General features: G+C 41.5%; 2 protein-coding genes across 6 annotated transcripts in view; one reads left to right on the top strand and one right to left on the bottom strand.

Moving 5' to 3' along the window:
• The window catches only part of SIAH1 (siah E3 ubiquitin protein ligase 1), a 30217-nt gene extending 17688 nt beyond the window's left edge, over nucleotides 1-12529 (top strand). For 3 of the 5 annotated variants that reach the window (XM_039475884.2, XM_074403383.1, XM_074403379.1), the window contains exon 2: nucleotides 11130-12529. In XM_039475884.2, the coding sequence (XP_039331818.1) occupies nucleotides 11132-11980 (849 nt within the window). In that variant the 5' untranslated portion in view covers nucleotides 11130-11131 and the 3' untranslated portion in view covers nucleotides 11981-12529. Of the gene's footprint in view, nucleotides 1-7627; nucleotides 8308-11129 lie in introns of those variants that run through there. The other 2 variants (XM_010347823.3, XM_074403361.1) reach the window with 2 other exon arrangements.
• LONP2 (lon peptidase 2, peroxisomal) overlaps nucleotides 11964-14043 on the bottom strand; it is a 124689-nt gene continuing 122609 nt past the window's right edge. Inside the window, exon 18 of the mRNA XM_039475869.2 lies at nucleotides 11964-12083. Coding sequence (XP_039331803.1) covers nucleotides 11964-12083 — 120 coding nt within the window. The remainder of the gene's footprint in view (nucleotides 12084-14043) is intronic.

Below are 14043 nucleotides of genomic sequence, written 5' to 3' on the forward strand. Positions count from 1 at the left end.
TTTTATTTTATTTATTTTTCTGAGATGGAGTCTCACTCTTTTTGCCTAGGCTGGAGTGAAGTGGCACGATCTCAGCTCATGGAACCTCTTCCTCCCTGGGTTCAAGTGATTCTTTCACCTCAGCTTCCCGAGTAGCTGGGATTGCAAGCGCACGCCACTATGTCTGGCGAACTTACTTAGTTTTAGTAGAGATGGGGTTTCACTATGTTGGCCAGGCTGGTCTTGGAACTTCTGATCTGCCCTTCTCGGCCTCCCAAAGTGCTGGGATTACGAGCATGAGCCACCAATAAAGGCCAACTTTTTCTTTTCCTTTTTTTTTTTAAGCAGTTTTCATAGCTGAAGGCCAACTTTTTCTTAAAAGGATTAGGACTCATAGGATCAACTATTCGGCTTCTGCCCTGGTAGCTTGAAAGCAGAGACAGTCTGTAAATGACTAGGTTTAACTGTATTTCAGTAAAACTATTTCCCAAAACAGGGAGCTGGCCTGTGGGATATGGTTTGCTAACCACTGGTGTCAAGGGTTGCTGATACCAAAAAGTTGGAGAACTACTGGTGGGGAATGTGGAAGGAGGGAATGCACCACAAGAAATAATCAACAAGAAATTTTCTTTCTTTTTTTTTTTCTGAGACGGAGTTTCGCTCTTGTTACCCAGGCTGGAGTGCAATGGCGCGATCTCGGCTCACCGCAACCTCCGCCTCCTGGGATCAGGCAATTCTCCTGCCTCAGCCTCCTGAGTAGCTGGGATTACAGGCACGTGCCACCATGCCCAGCTAATTTTTTGTATTTTTAGTAGAGACGGGGTTTCACCATGTTGACCAGGATGGTCTCGATCTCTCGACCTCGTGATCCACCCGCCTCGGCCTCCCAAAGTGCTGGGATTACAAGCTTGAGCCACCGCGCCCGGCCTAAGAAAGTTTCAAATGTTAAGAGATAATATGAAGACCATAAGAAGGGTGGTCTGATCGTTAAAAGTTTATAATCAGAAAAGGACTTCAAATAAAAGTTAATGTTTGTTAGCTCTTACTTAATGAGGTTTCATCTCTCCTTTTTTGATTGATGATTCCTCTGGTGTTGGGAGGGAAAAAAAGCAAAAGTTAATCTAAATTTTTTTTTATTTTTTGAAATCTTATTACACTTAATCAGAAAGGTTAGTATTTTTTAAAATTAAGAAAATATCCCGCTGGGCGCGGTGGCTCAAGCCTGTAGTCCCAGCACTTTGGGAGGCCGAGGCGGGTGGATCACAAGGTCAAGAGATCGAGACCATCCTGGTCCACATGGTGAAACCCCGTCTCTACTAAAAATACAAAACATTAGCTGGGCATGGTGGCGCGTGCCTGTAATCCCAGCTACTCAGGAGGCTGAGGCCGGAGAATTGCCTGAACCCAGGAGGCGGAGGTTGCAATGAGCCGAGATCGTGCCATTGCACTCCAGCCTGGGTAACAAGAGCAAAAACTCCGTCTCAAAAAAAAAAAAAAAAAGAAAATATCCCAAGCCTATCTGCTTTAACAGGATCTAGGAAATGATCACATATAGCCTAGGTTAGAGGCTGGGCACGGTGGCTCACTCCTGTAATCCCAGCACTTTTGAATCAAAAGCCGAGGTGGGTGGATCATGAGGGCAGGAGTTCGAGACCAGCCTGACTAACATGGTGAAACCCTGTCTTTACTAAAAATACAAAAATTAGCCCGGCATGGTGGCTTGCGTCTGTAATGCCAGCTACAGGCAGGAGGCTAAGGCAGGAGAATAATTTGAACCCGGGAGGTGGAGGGTGTCCTAGATTAGAGCTGCCCAAGGCTGATAAAAAGAACATTGATCAAAGTTATATGATATCTAGCAAGTTAATTCTCTGTATGTCTTTTTTGTTTGTTTGTTTTGAAAATGGGAGGATTGTGTAAGATCTTTTCCAAGTCTGAAATTTCTGATATGTTTGTATGCTCTGCCTAGGATACCTTTTGCCACTCCCTACCCCTTTTAAGTCTTCCTTAATCAGATAGCCCCAACTTCCATCTCTTAATAGTTTTATGATCTGAAACATTTAACTTTGAAATCTGTTTTCCTTTTCCTTTTCCTTTTTTTTTTTTTTTTTTTTTGAGGTGGAGTTTTACTCTTCTTGCCCAATCTGGAGTGCAGTGGTGTGATCCTGACTCACTGCAACCTTGAACCTTCCCGTGTTCAAGCAATTCTTGTGCCTCAGCCTCCTGAGTAGCGGGGATTACAGGCTCCTGCCACCACACTTGACTAAATTTTGTATTTTTAGTAGAGACAGGTTTTTACCATGTTGACCAGGCTGGTCTCAAACTCCCTGACCTCAAGTGATCTGCCAGCCTTGGCCTTCCAAAGTGTTGGTATTACAGGCGTGAGCCACTGTGCCCAGCCTTGAAATCTGTTTTCTTAAGTAAGATGGGGATAAATATCTTAACTTTGGTCATTGGAAAGGTTAAGTGAGAACATATGTAAACCATTGAGGATTATACCTGGCACTTAGCAGGTGCTTAATAAGTGTTTTGGGGTAGTTGTTCATTAGTGAGCATAAATGGAAGTCTCCACTTTGCCTGTGTATTTAGCTTGCTGACTCTGGAACCCATTGAGACTAGCAGCAAGCGCAAAACCGACAACCAACAATCAAGGTCCAAGGAGAGACGTGAAAATTTAGCATGAAAACTTCTATAGAGGGGTTAAGGAGTTACAAAAGTAATGTAATCAGAATTTATGTGGCTCTTCCTACTTAAGGGAAAGGCAAGGCAAGGAAGCAGCCATTCTGTCAGTCTCTGTTCACTTGCTGGAGATTGAGGATACCTTTGTATATATTTTGGAAAATTCTTTAGCATATCAGAAGGTTATCTGCAAAGGATTGAGAATGAAAATGACATTAGGTTTTTCATTGACATCACTGAATGGCCGAAGACAGTGGGCGTAGTTTACGTAGTTCTTAGGGAAAAGGGTTGTGACCAGGATTCTAAGCTGTGGAATTTATGCAAGAGCTTCAGGCTACTAAAATGGAGATGGAGAGTTAATCACTTACGTAATCCTTTCAAAAACTTTCTTTGAAGTATTGTGATTACACCACAAAATTAAGGATTCAAGGGTAGTTAGGTTTGATTGATTGCTTTGACAGAGTCAGGAGTTTAGTGTGATCTTGAATATACCTGGTGGGAAAGCAAAAGTTTTACTATTGGCATGTTGAAGGGCTTGCACTGTTTTGGGGGATCTTGCACTTTATTTTTTCTTTTCAAGACGGGCTCACTCTTGCACAGACATAGCTTGCAGCCTTTACCTCCCAGGCTCAGATGAGGCTCCCATCTCAGCCTCCCAAATAGCTGGCTCTACAGTGCATGCCACCACACCCAGCTAATTTTCTGCATTTTTTTTTTTGTAGAGATGGGGTCTCAGTATATTGCCTAGGCTGGTCTCAAACTCCTGGGCTAAAGTGATCCTCCCACCTCAGCCTCCCAAAGTGCTGGGATTACAGGTATGAGCTACCATACCCCATGTATATGCTAATTTTTAGCTTGGGTGGAAGCCTCAAAATAAAGTGATTTAGCAAGTGTTGTAATTTGCCTTGAACACATTTGAATTAGGATTTGCCTTTCCTCTGTGTCATCTTCTTTCGACAGCAGTTTTCCTGGGTGTCCCTCAACTCTAATATAATCTTTCTAGAACTATTAATATAACTTTTCTTCTGTAGTTGCAAAGTTTTCAGAATTATCTTCAGGAAAAATGGAGCTTTTAGGAAAATTTTTTAAAGAATTATTGCTTTGCTACAGTTCTGGAAACTAGACTGTTTATTGTACTCATAACAATGTGTAATTTTTTTTAACTTTTGGCATTTTAAGCTGTTGAATTTTTAAGAGACTTGCCTTAATTTTATCATTATGTAAGAAGCAAGTAAATCTTAATGGAAGCAATGTTTAATTAACATTTTAACTTAAAACTTTTTTTTTTTTTTTTGAGATGGAGCTTCGCTCTTGTTACCCAGGCCTGAGTGTAATGGCGCAATCTCGGCTCACCGCAACCTCTGCCTCCTGGGTTCAGGCAATTCTCCTGCCTCAGCCTCCTGAGTAGCTGGGATTACAGGCACTTGCCACCGTGCCCAGCTAATTTTTTGTATTTTTAGTAGAGACTAAAAATACAAAAAATTAGAGACTAGGGGTTTCACCATGTTGACCAGGATGGTCTTGATCTCTTGACCTCGTGATCCACCTGCCTCGGCTTCCCAAAGTGCTGGGATTACAGGTGTGAGCCACCCCGCCTGGCAACTTAAAACATTTTCTACATAATACCTGCCACAATGTCGAAAGAATTTGGAAAGCACCCTTTTAATCAGAAGGCATTCTGGAAACAAGAAAAGTCTTAAGTGTTTTCAGTGGAGGAGTTTTATTTAAGATTTCTAATGCAAAGAGCAAATTTGTAATCTGATACCTACAATTTTATTTTATAATACTTTATTGTTTCTAAGAATAATTTTTGTGTTACTAGGGGTGGGTAGTGATAATTGCATCCTATCCGTTGTTGTTGTTACTGTTGTTTTGAGACTGAGTCTTGCTCTGTCACCAGACTGGAGTGCAGTGGCACGATCTTGGCTTACTTTAACCTCCGCCCCCTGGGTTCAAGTGAGTCTTTAGCCTCAACCTCCTGAGTAGCTGGGATTACAGATGCATGCCACCACACCCAGCCAACTTTTGTATTTTTGTAGAGACAGGGTTTCACCATGTTGGCCAGGCTGGTCTTGAACTCCTGACCTCAGGTGATCCGCCGGACTTGGCCTCCCAAATTGCTGGGATTACAGGCATGAGCCACGGTGCCCAGCGCTTTTTTGTTTTGTTTTTTATTAAGAAAAAAATGTTTTACTTTTTGCTCATTTTGACTGTTTTCACAGTTGTTAATCAGACTAATCCTTATAAAGCAGTTTATTGTCCCCTTTGGAGAAAATATAGCTAAAAATCACCAATGTCCTAATACAGATAACTAACTCATTGGTCTGATGTTGTAGTCCTCTTGATTTTTCACCCCATTCCTCCCAACTATGTTCTCTTTGTAATTTTGTTTACAGTATATTATGACTTTTTTTCACATCTGACTATATTTCTCCATTTTAAACTTTTATAATTTATAAAAGGAAGCAAAGATTGCCACATGGAATTGAGAATAAAAGTTTATCTTTCTACTGTAAGTATGCTAAAGTGGTAAAGCAATGGCTGAATGCTCTGAAATTACTAAGGCAACTTTAAAGGCTGATTCTTTTTTTTTTTTTTTTTTTTTTTGAGACGGAGTTTCGCTCTTGTTACCCAGGCTGGAGTGCAATGGCGCGATCTCGGCTCACCGCAACCTCCGCCTCCTGGGTTCAGGCAATTCTCCTGCCTCAGCCTCCTGAGTAGCTGGGATTACAGGCATGTGCCACCATGCCCAGCTAATTTTTTTTTTTGTATTTTTAGTAGAAACGGGGTTTCACCATGTTGACCAGGATGGTCTCGATCTTTTGACCTCGTGATCCACCCGTCTCGGCCTCCCAAAGTGCTGGGATTACAGGCTTGAGCCACCGCGCCCGGCCTAAAGGCTGATTCTGAAATGTTTTGATTTAGATTGACATCTGCTTAAACTATATACCAAACTAGGCTTGAGACATAGGCTTTAGAAAGTGTAGGTAATAGTGCATTTTTATTGTTTTGGATTTTTGCCAATTTTGGATTCTATAGGCTTGTCTTCAGGTACTTCTGTGAACTTTTCAGCTCTTTGTAAAACTAGTGTAAAAAAATTAAATGGTGATTCTACCTAGTTGAGAATTAAGGTTTATTGTGGTAAAAATTAAATGGTGGTTGATTCTTGGCAGGTATGTTTGATAACCTTTGGAAGCTTAAGGCATCTTTTGGAGTGTGTGTCTTTGAATCTACAAATTCTAGGTCTCTTGACTAATTGATGACTTTGAGGCAATTAACTCAAGTCTCAACTGAAAATTTAAATATTCTGGAATATGTACCACCCATGATACACATAAATTACCCACCTCAATCTAGACAAAAGCCACTTGAGGCTGGAAACAGTCCAGTTTTACAGCTGAACAAGTGGTGGAGCCTGGGTTTGAATCCAAGTGTTGATAACTGTAGAATGCTTCTAGTTTTCTGACTTAATTAAGTGGAGAGGCCTGTCCATAGATCAGTGGTTTTCAGACTGTTGTAAGGCTTTGTACACATCTTTTGGAGTTTGGCAAACAGTGAAATATCTTTTGCTTGAGAAGTAGTCATCTTTTTGTTGTATACATTTTGGTTATTTTATAATTCTGCTTGGAAGAGTTTCTTCATCTAAAATATTTGAAGTTTTCTGCTCTAGGGAAATTTAAGATCTGTTGAATGAATAAATGTTAGGAAATAAAAATACAGACCGGGCATAGTGGCTCACACCTGTAGTCCAGCACTTTGGAAGGCATGACAGGTGGATCATGTCAGGCCAGGAGTTCGAGACCAGCCTGGGCAACATGGGGAAGCTCTGTCTTTACAAAAAATATAAAGAAAATTAGCCGAATATGGTGTCGCAGGCCTGTGGTCCTAGTGACTGGGGAGATTGAGGTGGGAGAGGATTTCGTGAGCCCAGAAGACGTAGGCTGCAGTGAGTGGAGATTGTGCCACTGCACTCAGACCTGGGCAAGAGTGAGACCCTGTCTCAAGAACAACAAAAAACTTGTCTGTGGGGTAGACTGTATCTATTTTCAATCATATTTCTTTTCCTAATACTGTTTTGTGTAGCCTATATTGTAAAATGAGGTTGAGGTGATTGAACACACTGTTAATAGAGTGAGGAAGTGGTTAGAGTTAAAATTTCTTGCTGAAAGTGGGTAATCTGCAATTCCCTGCATTGGGTTGACTCCTCTCAGCCAGCTCTTGCTGCATTTAGAGGCTGCCCTAAGCATGATGTAATGACAGGTTAAACCTCTGCACGCACTAGCTGATGCAATGCAAATCTGAGGCCCAGGACTTTTATTGGGGCACGGGTAATGCTTGTTTAAAAACAAAACAAGCTACTCTGCGTTTAATGAGGCCATTTAAGATGGCTTTCCCAGAGTGGGAAGAGAGTATACTCTCTTAGGAGGTTTAAGTAGGAGTTTAATGTGGCAGAAGTATGCTTACTACTTTTCCTGCAAAGTCTTTTCGCAGCGGGGAAGGGGAGTTTAAAATACATTGCCGATAGGAGAAGTGAAGTGAGCTAGAATTGGGGAAATTAGTAGTTGATGCCAGTAAATAGCTGTTGAATGAATTAGGGAGAATGTTTTCACTCTAAAATTTTAGAGTTCGGATAAACCTGGAGCGTAGCGCCAGTGTGGCCACGCATTTCCAAGCTGTAGCTCTTAAATTTGAAACTGTAAGAAACTCCTGATATTCTACTGTTCCGACATTCCGAAAACGGCATGGTTCCACCCAACTTTAAACTGGTGGAAATGCTGAGGAAGGCTCGATGTCGCTGGGGTGTGGTGGTATGCGGTCCATGGTGGGGTGGCGCGGTGGCGCGGGGTCAGAGCTGCGGGGTCCCGCGGCCCCGCCCTGGGCTGTGGGGCGGGGCTTGCGGGCAGGGCCCCACCTCTGCGCGAGCGAGACGGGCACCGCCCTGCACGCCGCGCGCCCTGGACTGGCCCTTGGCTCTCCGGGTTGGAGCGGGCGTTCCCGGCGCAGGCCCATCCCCAGCTGGCCGAGGCTCCAAATGGCTCTCCCAGCAGGCGGGCTCCTGCAGTAGCCCCTGAGCTGGCTCAGGGAGCGCACTTCCTTCTCAGCTAGCGGGTCACCTCTCCACCGGAGCCGAGCAGGAGCCTACCCAGTGAATCTGGAGAAGACAAACTTGGGAGACAGACGAAGGCTCAGGGCACGGTGGAGGACAGCGCAGCTGTGGCTCCCATTTTTGGAGATGCAGCCGAATTTGAGCTCACAGGGAGGTGTGGTTGCCTCCTGGGGATGGAAAGGCTTCCTTTTCCCACCTCTGTAACTGGTGCTCTGAGAAGTGAAACGATATTTGGATCCTGACCTCAGACGCGAATTTGGGTCTTTTGTGCCTAGGAGCAGAAAGTGCCCAGGAGGGTCCTGTACGTTTACTTCTTGGGGAAAAGGCAGTGAGTTGCCTGAGTTCTCATGACGGGAAAGCCTCTTCCACCTTCTCTGTACTCCTGGAGGGGAGTCTTGTTCACATGTTTACCAGCGACTAGGACAAGGAAGAGAAAAGGTACTGACATTAGGAGGATGGGTTGCTGAGGCTGTGAAACTTGAACGCTGTTAGTGGAACCTGCCTGACTTACGGAATGGCTGCAGCAGAATCGAGCTGTTTCCTAGGTTAGCAGTCATGTTTCATTTGGGCAGTTGTGCTTTTTTTCTGTTTAAATCAAACTTCAGGTTACGTCATGACTTCTGCAGGGCTGTCCTTGGTTCCTGCTGCAGGGCGGCTGTGTGGTTGGGATTTCTTTTCTGTTTCAAGATGGAGCTGGTTTCCACCTTTGGAGCTTTGAGAGGCTTTAGCAGTTGCTGTCCTGTATACCTCCATTCACAAGAACTCCTGTTCACATTTCGCTTTTCACACTGAGTAAGAGTTAAAATGTGCTTTCTACCACAGTGTTTCGAAAATGATAAAGATATATTGTAATGTGAGCCTGAACTGTTGATGACAAATGTATAACTATTGCTAGGTCAAGAAATTGAAAAATAATGTTTTGCTTGGTCTGTAGCTGTGTTGTGTTAAATATAAACTGAGTTTACTGCCCTTGGATGTGATTCTCTGGTTTTGGTTTAGTAATTTGAAAGGCATTGGTTGCCTAGATTGTTTTGTGCCCAAGGAACCACTTTCTAATTGTTATGCTGCTTAATTCAGTAAGCAGCATAAACTGGACCATGCAGTAGGCATACAGCATACAGCCAGGATGTTTTGGCAATGCTGAGCCCACTGTTTTACAAGTGACATAAAATGGATGGATCATTGTATGTACAAAGAATCCACTCAGGGAAACTGGATTACAGGAGAGTTCCTTTATAGTCCTTTTGTTAGAGGACAGAACACCTGGGTCACACAGGGCTTCAGATGAGAGTTGATTCATGTTCTGAATCTATATGATGAGACACATTGTGATGGAATTGTCACTTTTGTTGCCTCTTGAACTTTAATTAGTGATGTGAAAATAATCTTTATTTTTTTCCTTCACCCTTAGCCTTCATTTAAGGTATCAGTTGGTAACCACCTGAGTAATCTAGAACCCAAGTCGCATTTACTTGGTCATATTGGTAACTAACATTGTTTCTTAAAAGTTTCTTGCAACAGAATAATGACTATAATTGAGATAAAACATTAAGACTTTGTAAGAATATGGCTTAGTATAGTTACTAGGAGCGTACTCTTAGGACATCGACTATACTCTTAGGACATCAACCGATCTTTTTTTTCACCCCCAAGACAAATAGTGGCCTCCTATATCCCAGCCCAGGGAGCTTTTTGGGAAAAGTTGCTTGTTTTATCTTTGACTCAGCCTGACTAGTTACATTGTCGATCATTTCTTCCAGACGACATTTATTTGTCAAATAATGTTGATTAGTTTGCTGATGAATGTTTCAGCAACGCTGGGGAACCCCTAGGCTAAGGGGTTCTACACCTGTTGACTCCATCCCCCACCCCCAGTGTGGTGTCTCTCTGCCGTGCTGTCTGCATTCTTCCCCTGTTCACTGTTTCTTCCTGACTCTCCTTCTTTGTTCATTATGTCTGATTTATATTATGGATTGGAAATAGAACAGAAAGATACACTCTCTCTATGAGACCAAAAAGTTTTATTTGAGATGGCTCTCCATTTCTCCCACGTCTCCCCTCACTTTCACTGTTTTTTTTTTATTTATTTTTATGTTTTTGCTACCTTCGCTAGAGAGTACATCCCCTCACTCTTGAGGTGGGCACTGATCAGTAGGAAATAAGATCAATACCTGGCTGATGATAATTTGGGGGGCAGATTGTTAGATAAAGGGGATGGCAGCAGATCTTTCCCCTTGTGACCCCTCCCCTCATTCCCAAATTATACCTCTAGAGTAGATAACTGCTCACCATTAAGAAGAGTTAATGGGGGCCGGGCACGGTGGCTCACGCCTGTAATCCCAGCACTTTGGGGGGCCGAGGCGGGTGGATCACAAGGTCAAGAGATTGAGACCATCCTGGTCAACATAGTGAAACCCTGTCTCTACTAAAAATAAAAAAATTAGCTGGGCATAGTGGTGCGTGCCTGTAATCCCAGCTACCCAGGAGGCTGAGGCAGGAGAATTGCCTGAACCCAGGAGGCGGAGGTTGTGGTGAGCCAAGATTGCGCCATTGTACTCCAGCCTGGGTAACAAGAGCGAAACTCCGTCTCAAAAAAAAAAAAAAGGAAGAGTTAATGGAAGGCATTTGAACTACACTCATCCCGTGGTATCCTCAGATGATTAGTTCCGGGACCCCCTTCCCCATACCAAAACCTGAGGATGTTCAGGTCCCTGATGGAAAATGGTATCATATTTGTATATAACCTGTGCATATGCTCCTGTATAATTTATGTCTGGATTACTTATACTTAATACAATATAAATAGTTGTTATATATGTTGTATTTTTAAAATTTTGTATTATTTTAAAATTTTTCTGAATATTTTCAATCCATGGCTGGTGAAGTCCTTAGATGCAGATTCTGCGGATACAGAGTGCTGATTTTACACAGGACCTTACCTGTAACTCACTGTGCCTATCAACAGCTGACTCAATTGGAAATAGAGTAAGGGAATCTCAGAGAAGGAGAGAGTTCTATCACAATGGATTCGATTAAACTTTAGTTCCTTATATAGTTTCTCTAGTTGTTTATGGTCCATTTTCTATTTAAGATGATTTTTACTTTTTTTTCTTAAAGGGAGTTCCAAATGTGTTCTGGAACATTTTGAAAATAGAGCTTATCCACTGTGCAGATCCTAATAATCAAAGTACACGTTCAGTGTAATTTTATTTTTTCAGTATCTTTTTAAAAATTCTATTTTTCTTTCTCTTTGCACAGTAAATTTTGCATGAAACTTTAAAAGTACTTCTGGCATGTAAACGTTAATTTATAAAATAAGTCATGGTTGTAATCATTTTTCTCCTGCTTCCTTATGTATTTATTTCAGAAATGAGCCGTCAGACTGCTACAGCATTACCTACCGGTACCTCGAAGTGTCCACCATCCCAGAGGGTACCTGCCCTGACTGGCACGACTGCATCCAACAATGACTTGGCGAGTCTTTTTGAGTGTCCAGTCTGCTTTGACTATGTGTTACCACCCATTCTTCAATGTCAGAGTGGCCATCTTGTTTGTAGCAACTGTCGCCCAAAGCTCACATGTTGTCCAACTTGCCGGGGCCCGTTGGGATCCATTCGCAACTTGGCTATGGAGAAAGTGGCGAATTCAGTACTTTTCCCCTGTAAATATGCCTCTTCTGGATGTGAAATAACTCTGCCGCACACAGAAAAAGCAGACCATGAAGAGCTCTGTGAGTTTAGGCCTTATTCCTGTCCGTGCCCTGGTGCTTCCTGTAAATGGCAAGGCTCTCTGGATGCTGTAATGCCCCATCTGATGCATCAGCATAAGTCCATTACAACCCTACAGGGAGAGGATATAGTTTTCCTTGCTACAGACATTAATCTTCCTGGTGCTGTTGACTGGGTGATGATGCAGTCCTGTTTTGGCTTTCACTTCATGTTAGTCTTGGAGAAACAGGAAAAATACGATGGTCACCAGCAGTTCTTTGCAATCGTACAGCTGATAGGAACACGCAAGCAAGCTGAAAATTTTGCTTACCGACTTGAGCTAAATGGTCATAGGCGACGATTGACTTGGGAAGCAACTCCTCGATCTATTCATGAAGGAATTGCAACAGCCATTATGAATAGTGACTGTCTAGTCTTTGACACCAGCATTGCACAGCTTTTTGCAGAAAATGGCAATTTAGGCATCAATGTAACTATTTCCATGTGTTGAAATGGCAATCAAACATTTTGTGGCCAGTGTTTAAAACTTCAGTTTCACAGAAAATAAGGCACCCATCTGCCTGCCAATCTAAAACTCTTCTGGTAGGTGAAAGCTAGACACATGAAGGTAAATAAAAAGAAAGGCTGTTAAATACAGGAAACAGTTGCATGTAGTAACACTAATATATTTAAAAATAAGTCAACAGTAAACCACTGAAAAAATGTATGTATATACACCCAAGATGGGCATCTTTTGTATTAAAAAAGAAGAAAGCATTGTAAAATAATTCTGAGTTTTGTGTTTGTTGTAGATTGTATTGTTGAAAAATAATGGGGTTTTTGTTATGTTTCTGCGTGTGTGAGTGTGTGCGTGCGTGGGTGTGGGTGTGTTTGGGTTTTTTTCCTTTAACTGACAAGCCATCTTGAGTGGTCATGGGCCACTGCTTTTCCCCTTTGTGAGTCAATACATAGTGCTGCTGTGTGCTTTTTTGTGTGTGTATTTGCTAATTTTTATTAATTCTAGTTTTTCATTAAATAAATTTGACTTTCTTCTCTGTAATTCAGGTTTTTCCTCACTTTTTTTTGTACCATTTTAAAGTTAGTGTCTTTTGATATGCATAATTGTTTATGGCAAAATTTATAACATGCATTCAATACATACTTTTCCCCATTAATCAGTTCATTAGAAATATTTTAAAATCAGCTATTTTATGAAGCTATGAGTTCCAGAAAGTAAAGGTGACATCGGGAAAATTATCAAAAGCTATTTAAAGCATCTATAAGATGGTCTCTCTTTCTCTCTTCTACAGATGAGTCACACCTTTGAGCTTAATCTTTGAAAGGTTAGAGAATCAATTAATTCTTATAATGAAAATTGGGCTTTTGTTTCCTTTTTCAAATATCTTGGACAAATCATCTGTTTAAAATTTGTTCTTGTATTTATTGGTTTTGCAGAAGAAGGCATCGTCATGCACAGTATTTGTAATTAAAAGCAAATCATTTGTTTAAAAAGGCAGTTTGCAAAAAAAAATGTTTTTGGTCTTTTATAATTCTCATTAAAAGAATATCTGGCAAATTAAAAAAATCTTACTGTGTCTGCTTTAACTCTTAAGTTTGATAAAATCCAAACTTATTTTCCTGTTTCATTCTCTAATTATATAGCAGAAAGCTGTGTGTTGTCATTTTAAGTGTGATAGAGTTATATTCTAAATCACAGTAAATAACTGGGTATATGGCCTCTGGATTAGTCTCTTCCCCCCACCGCCCCCCATTTCGATTCTTACAACTTTTTCAGGAGAATGACTAAAATGGTGACCACTTTTCACCTCTTTAAGAAAGCACAATGAAAATAAATTTACTATTTCATAGCCTGATGGCTAAGAGCCTTGGTTCTGCAGGTGACTTCCAGGCACCTGGGTGCCAGTCTCAGCTCTACCTCACTTGGACCCAAGTTTCCTAATGTGTAAAGTGGGGTTAAATTATGGTAGATACCTCTAAAGTTTAAATGGGCTACAGGTGCGTTACCGAAACACTGCTTTGTTTATATCAGCATCCAGTGAATGTTAGCTACAGTTAACGCCTTTAGAACCATGTAGTTAACTGTTGCTAATTACTTTGACGCACATGGCAAGATTCTGAAGTTGCCTTCTGAATGTTCAAAGATAATTTTGTGTGGTTCTGCGGGTACTCTAAGCCTAGAAAGTCAATGAAAATTAATTTGGACTTCACCCTTATACCACTACTGATTCTGGATAATTTTGGATAAGAGTTTATTTCTTCTGTCCATTTTCAGAAAAGATGATTGTGTAGTCTCTTTCCTACATAAGTATTACCTTTTGAACTGGTTATAATGTGCTTGTGTAGCCATTTTTATGGTGAAAGAGTAAGAGTTCCACCGCAAATTCATATCCAGGTCTGTTCATTAGTATGTGTGCTTAGAAAAAGTGACTTTTATTCCATATTTAATTTTACATGGTGAAAAGGTTACATAATAATACATAAAAGGGCTCCCAATATCTTTCAAAATAAACATGGCTGTGCACTGTGGCTCATGCCTGTAATTCCAGCTCTTTG

The sequence above is a fragment of the Saimiri boliviensis genome, chromosome 1 (assembly GCF_048565385.1).
Source record: "Saimiri boliviensis isolate mSaiBol1 chromosome 1, mSaiBol1.pri, whole genome shotgun sequence".
In the NCBI taxonomy this organism is placed as follows: Eukaryota; Metazoa; Chordata; class Mammalia; order Primates; family Cebidae; genus Saimiri; species Saimiri boliviensis.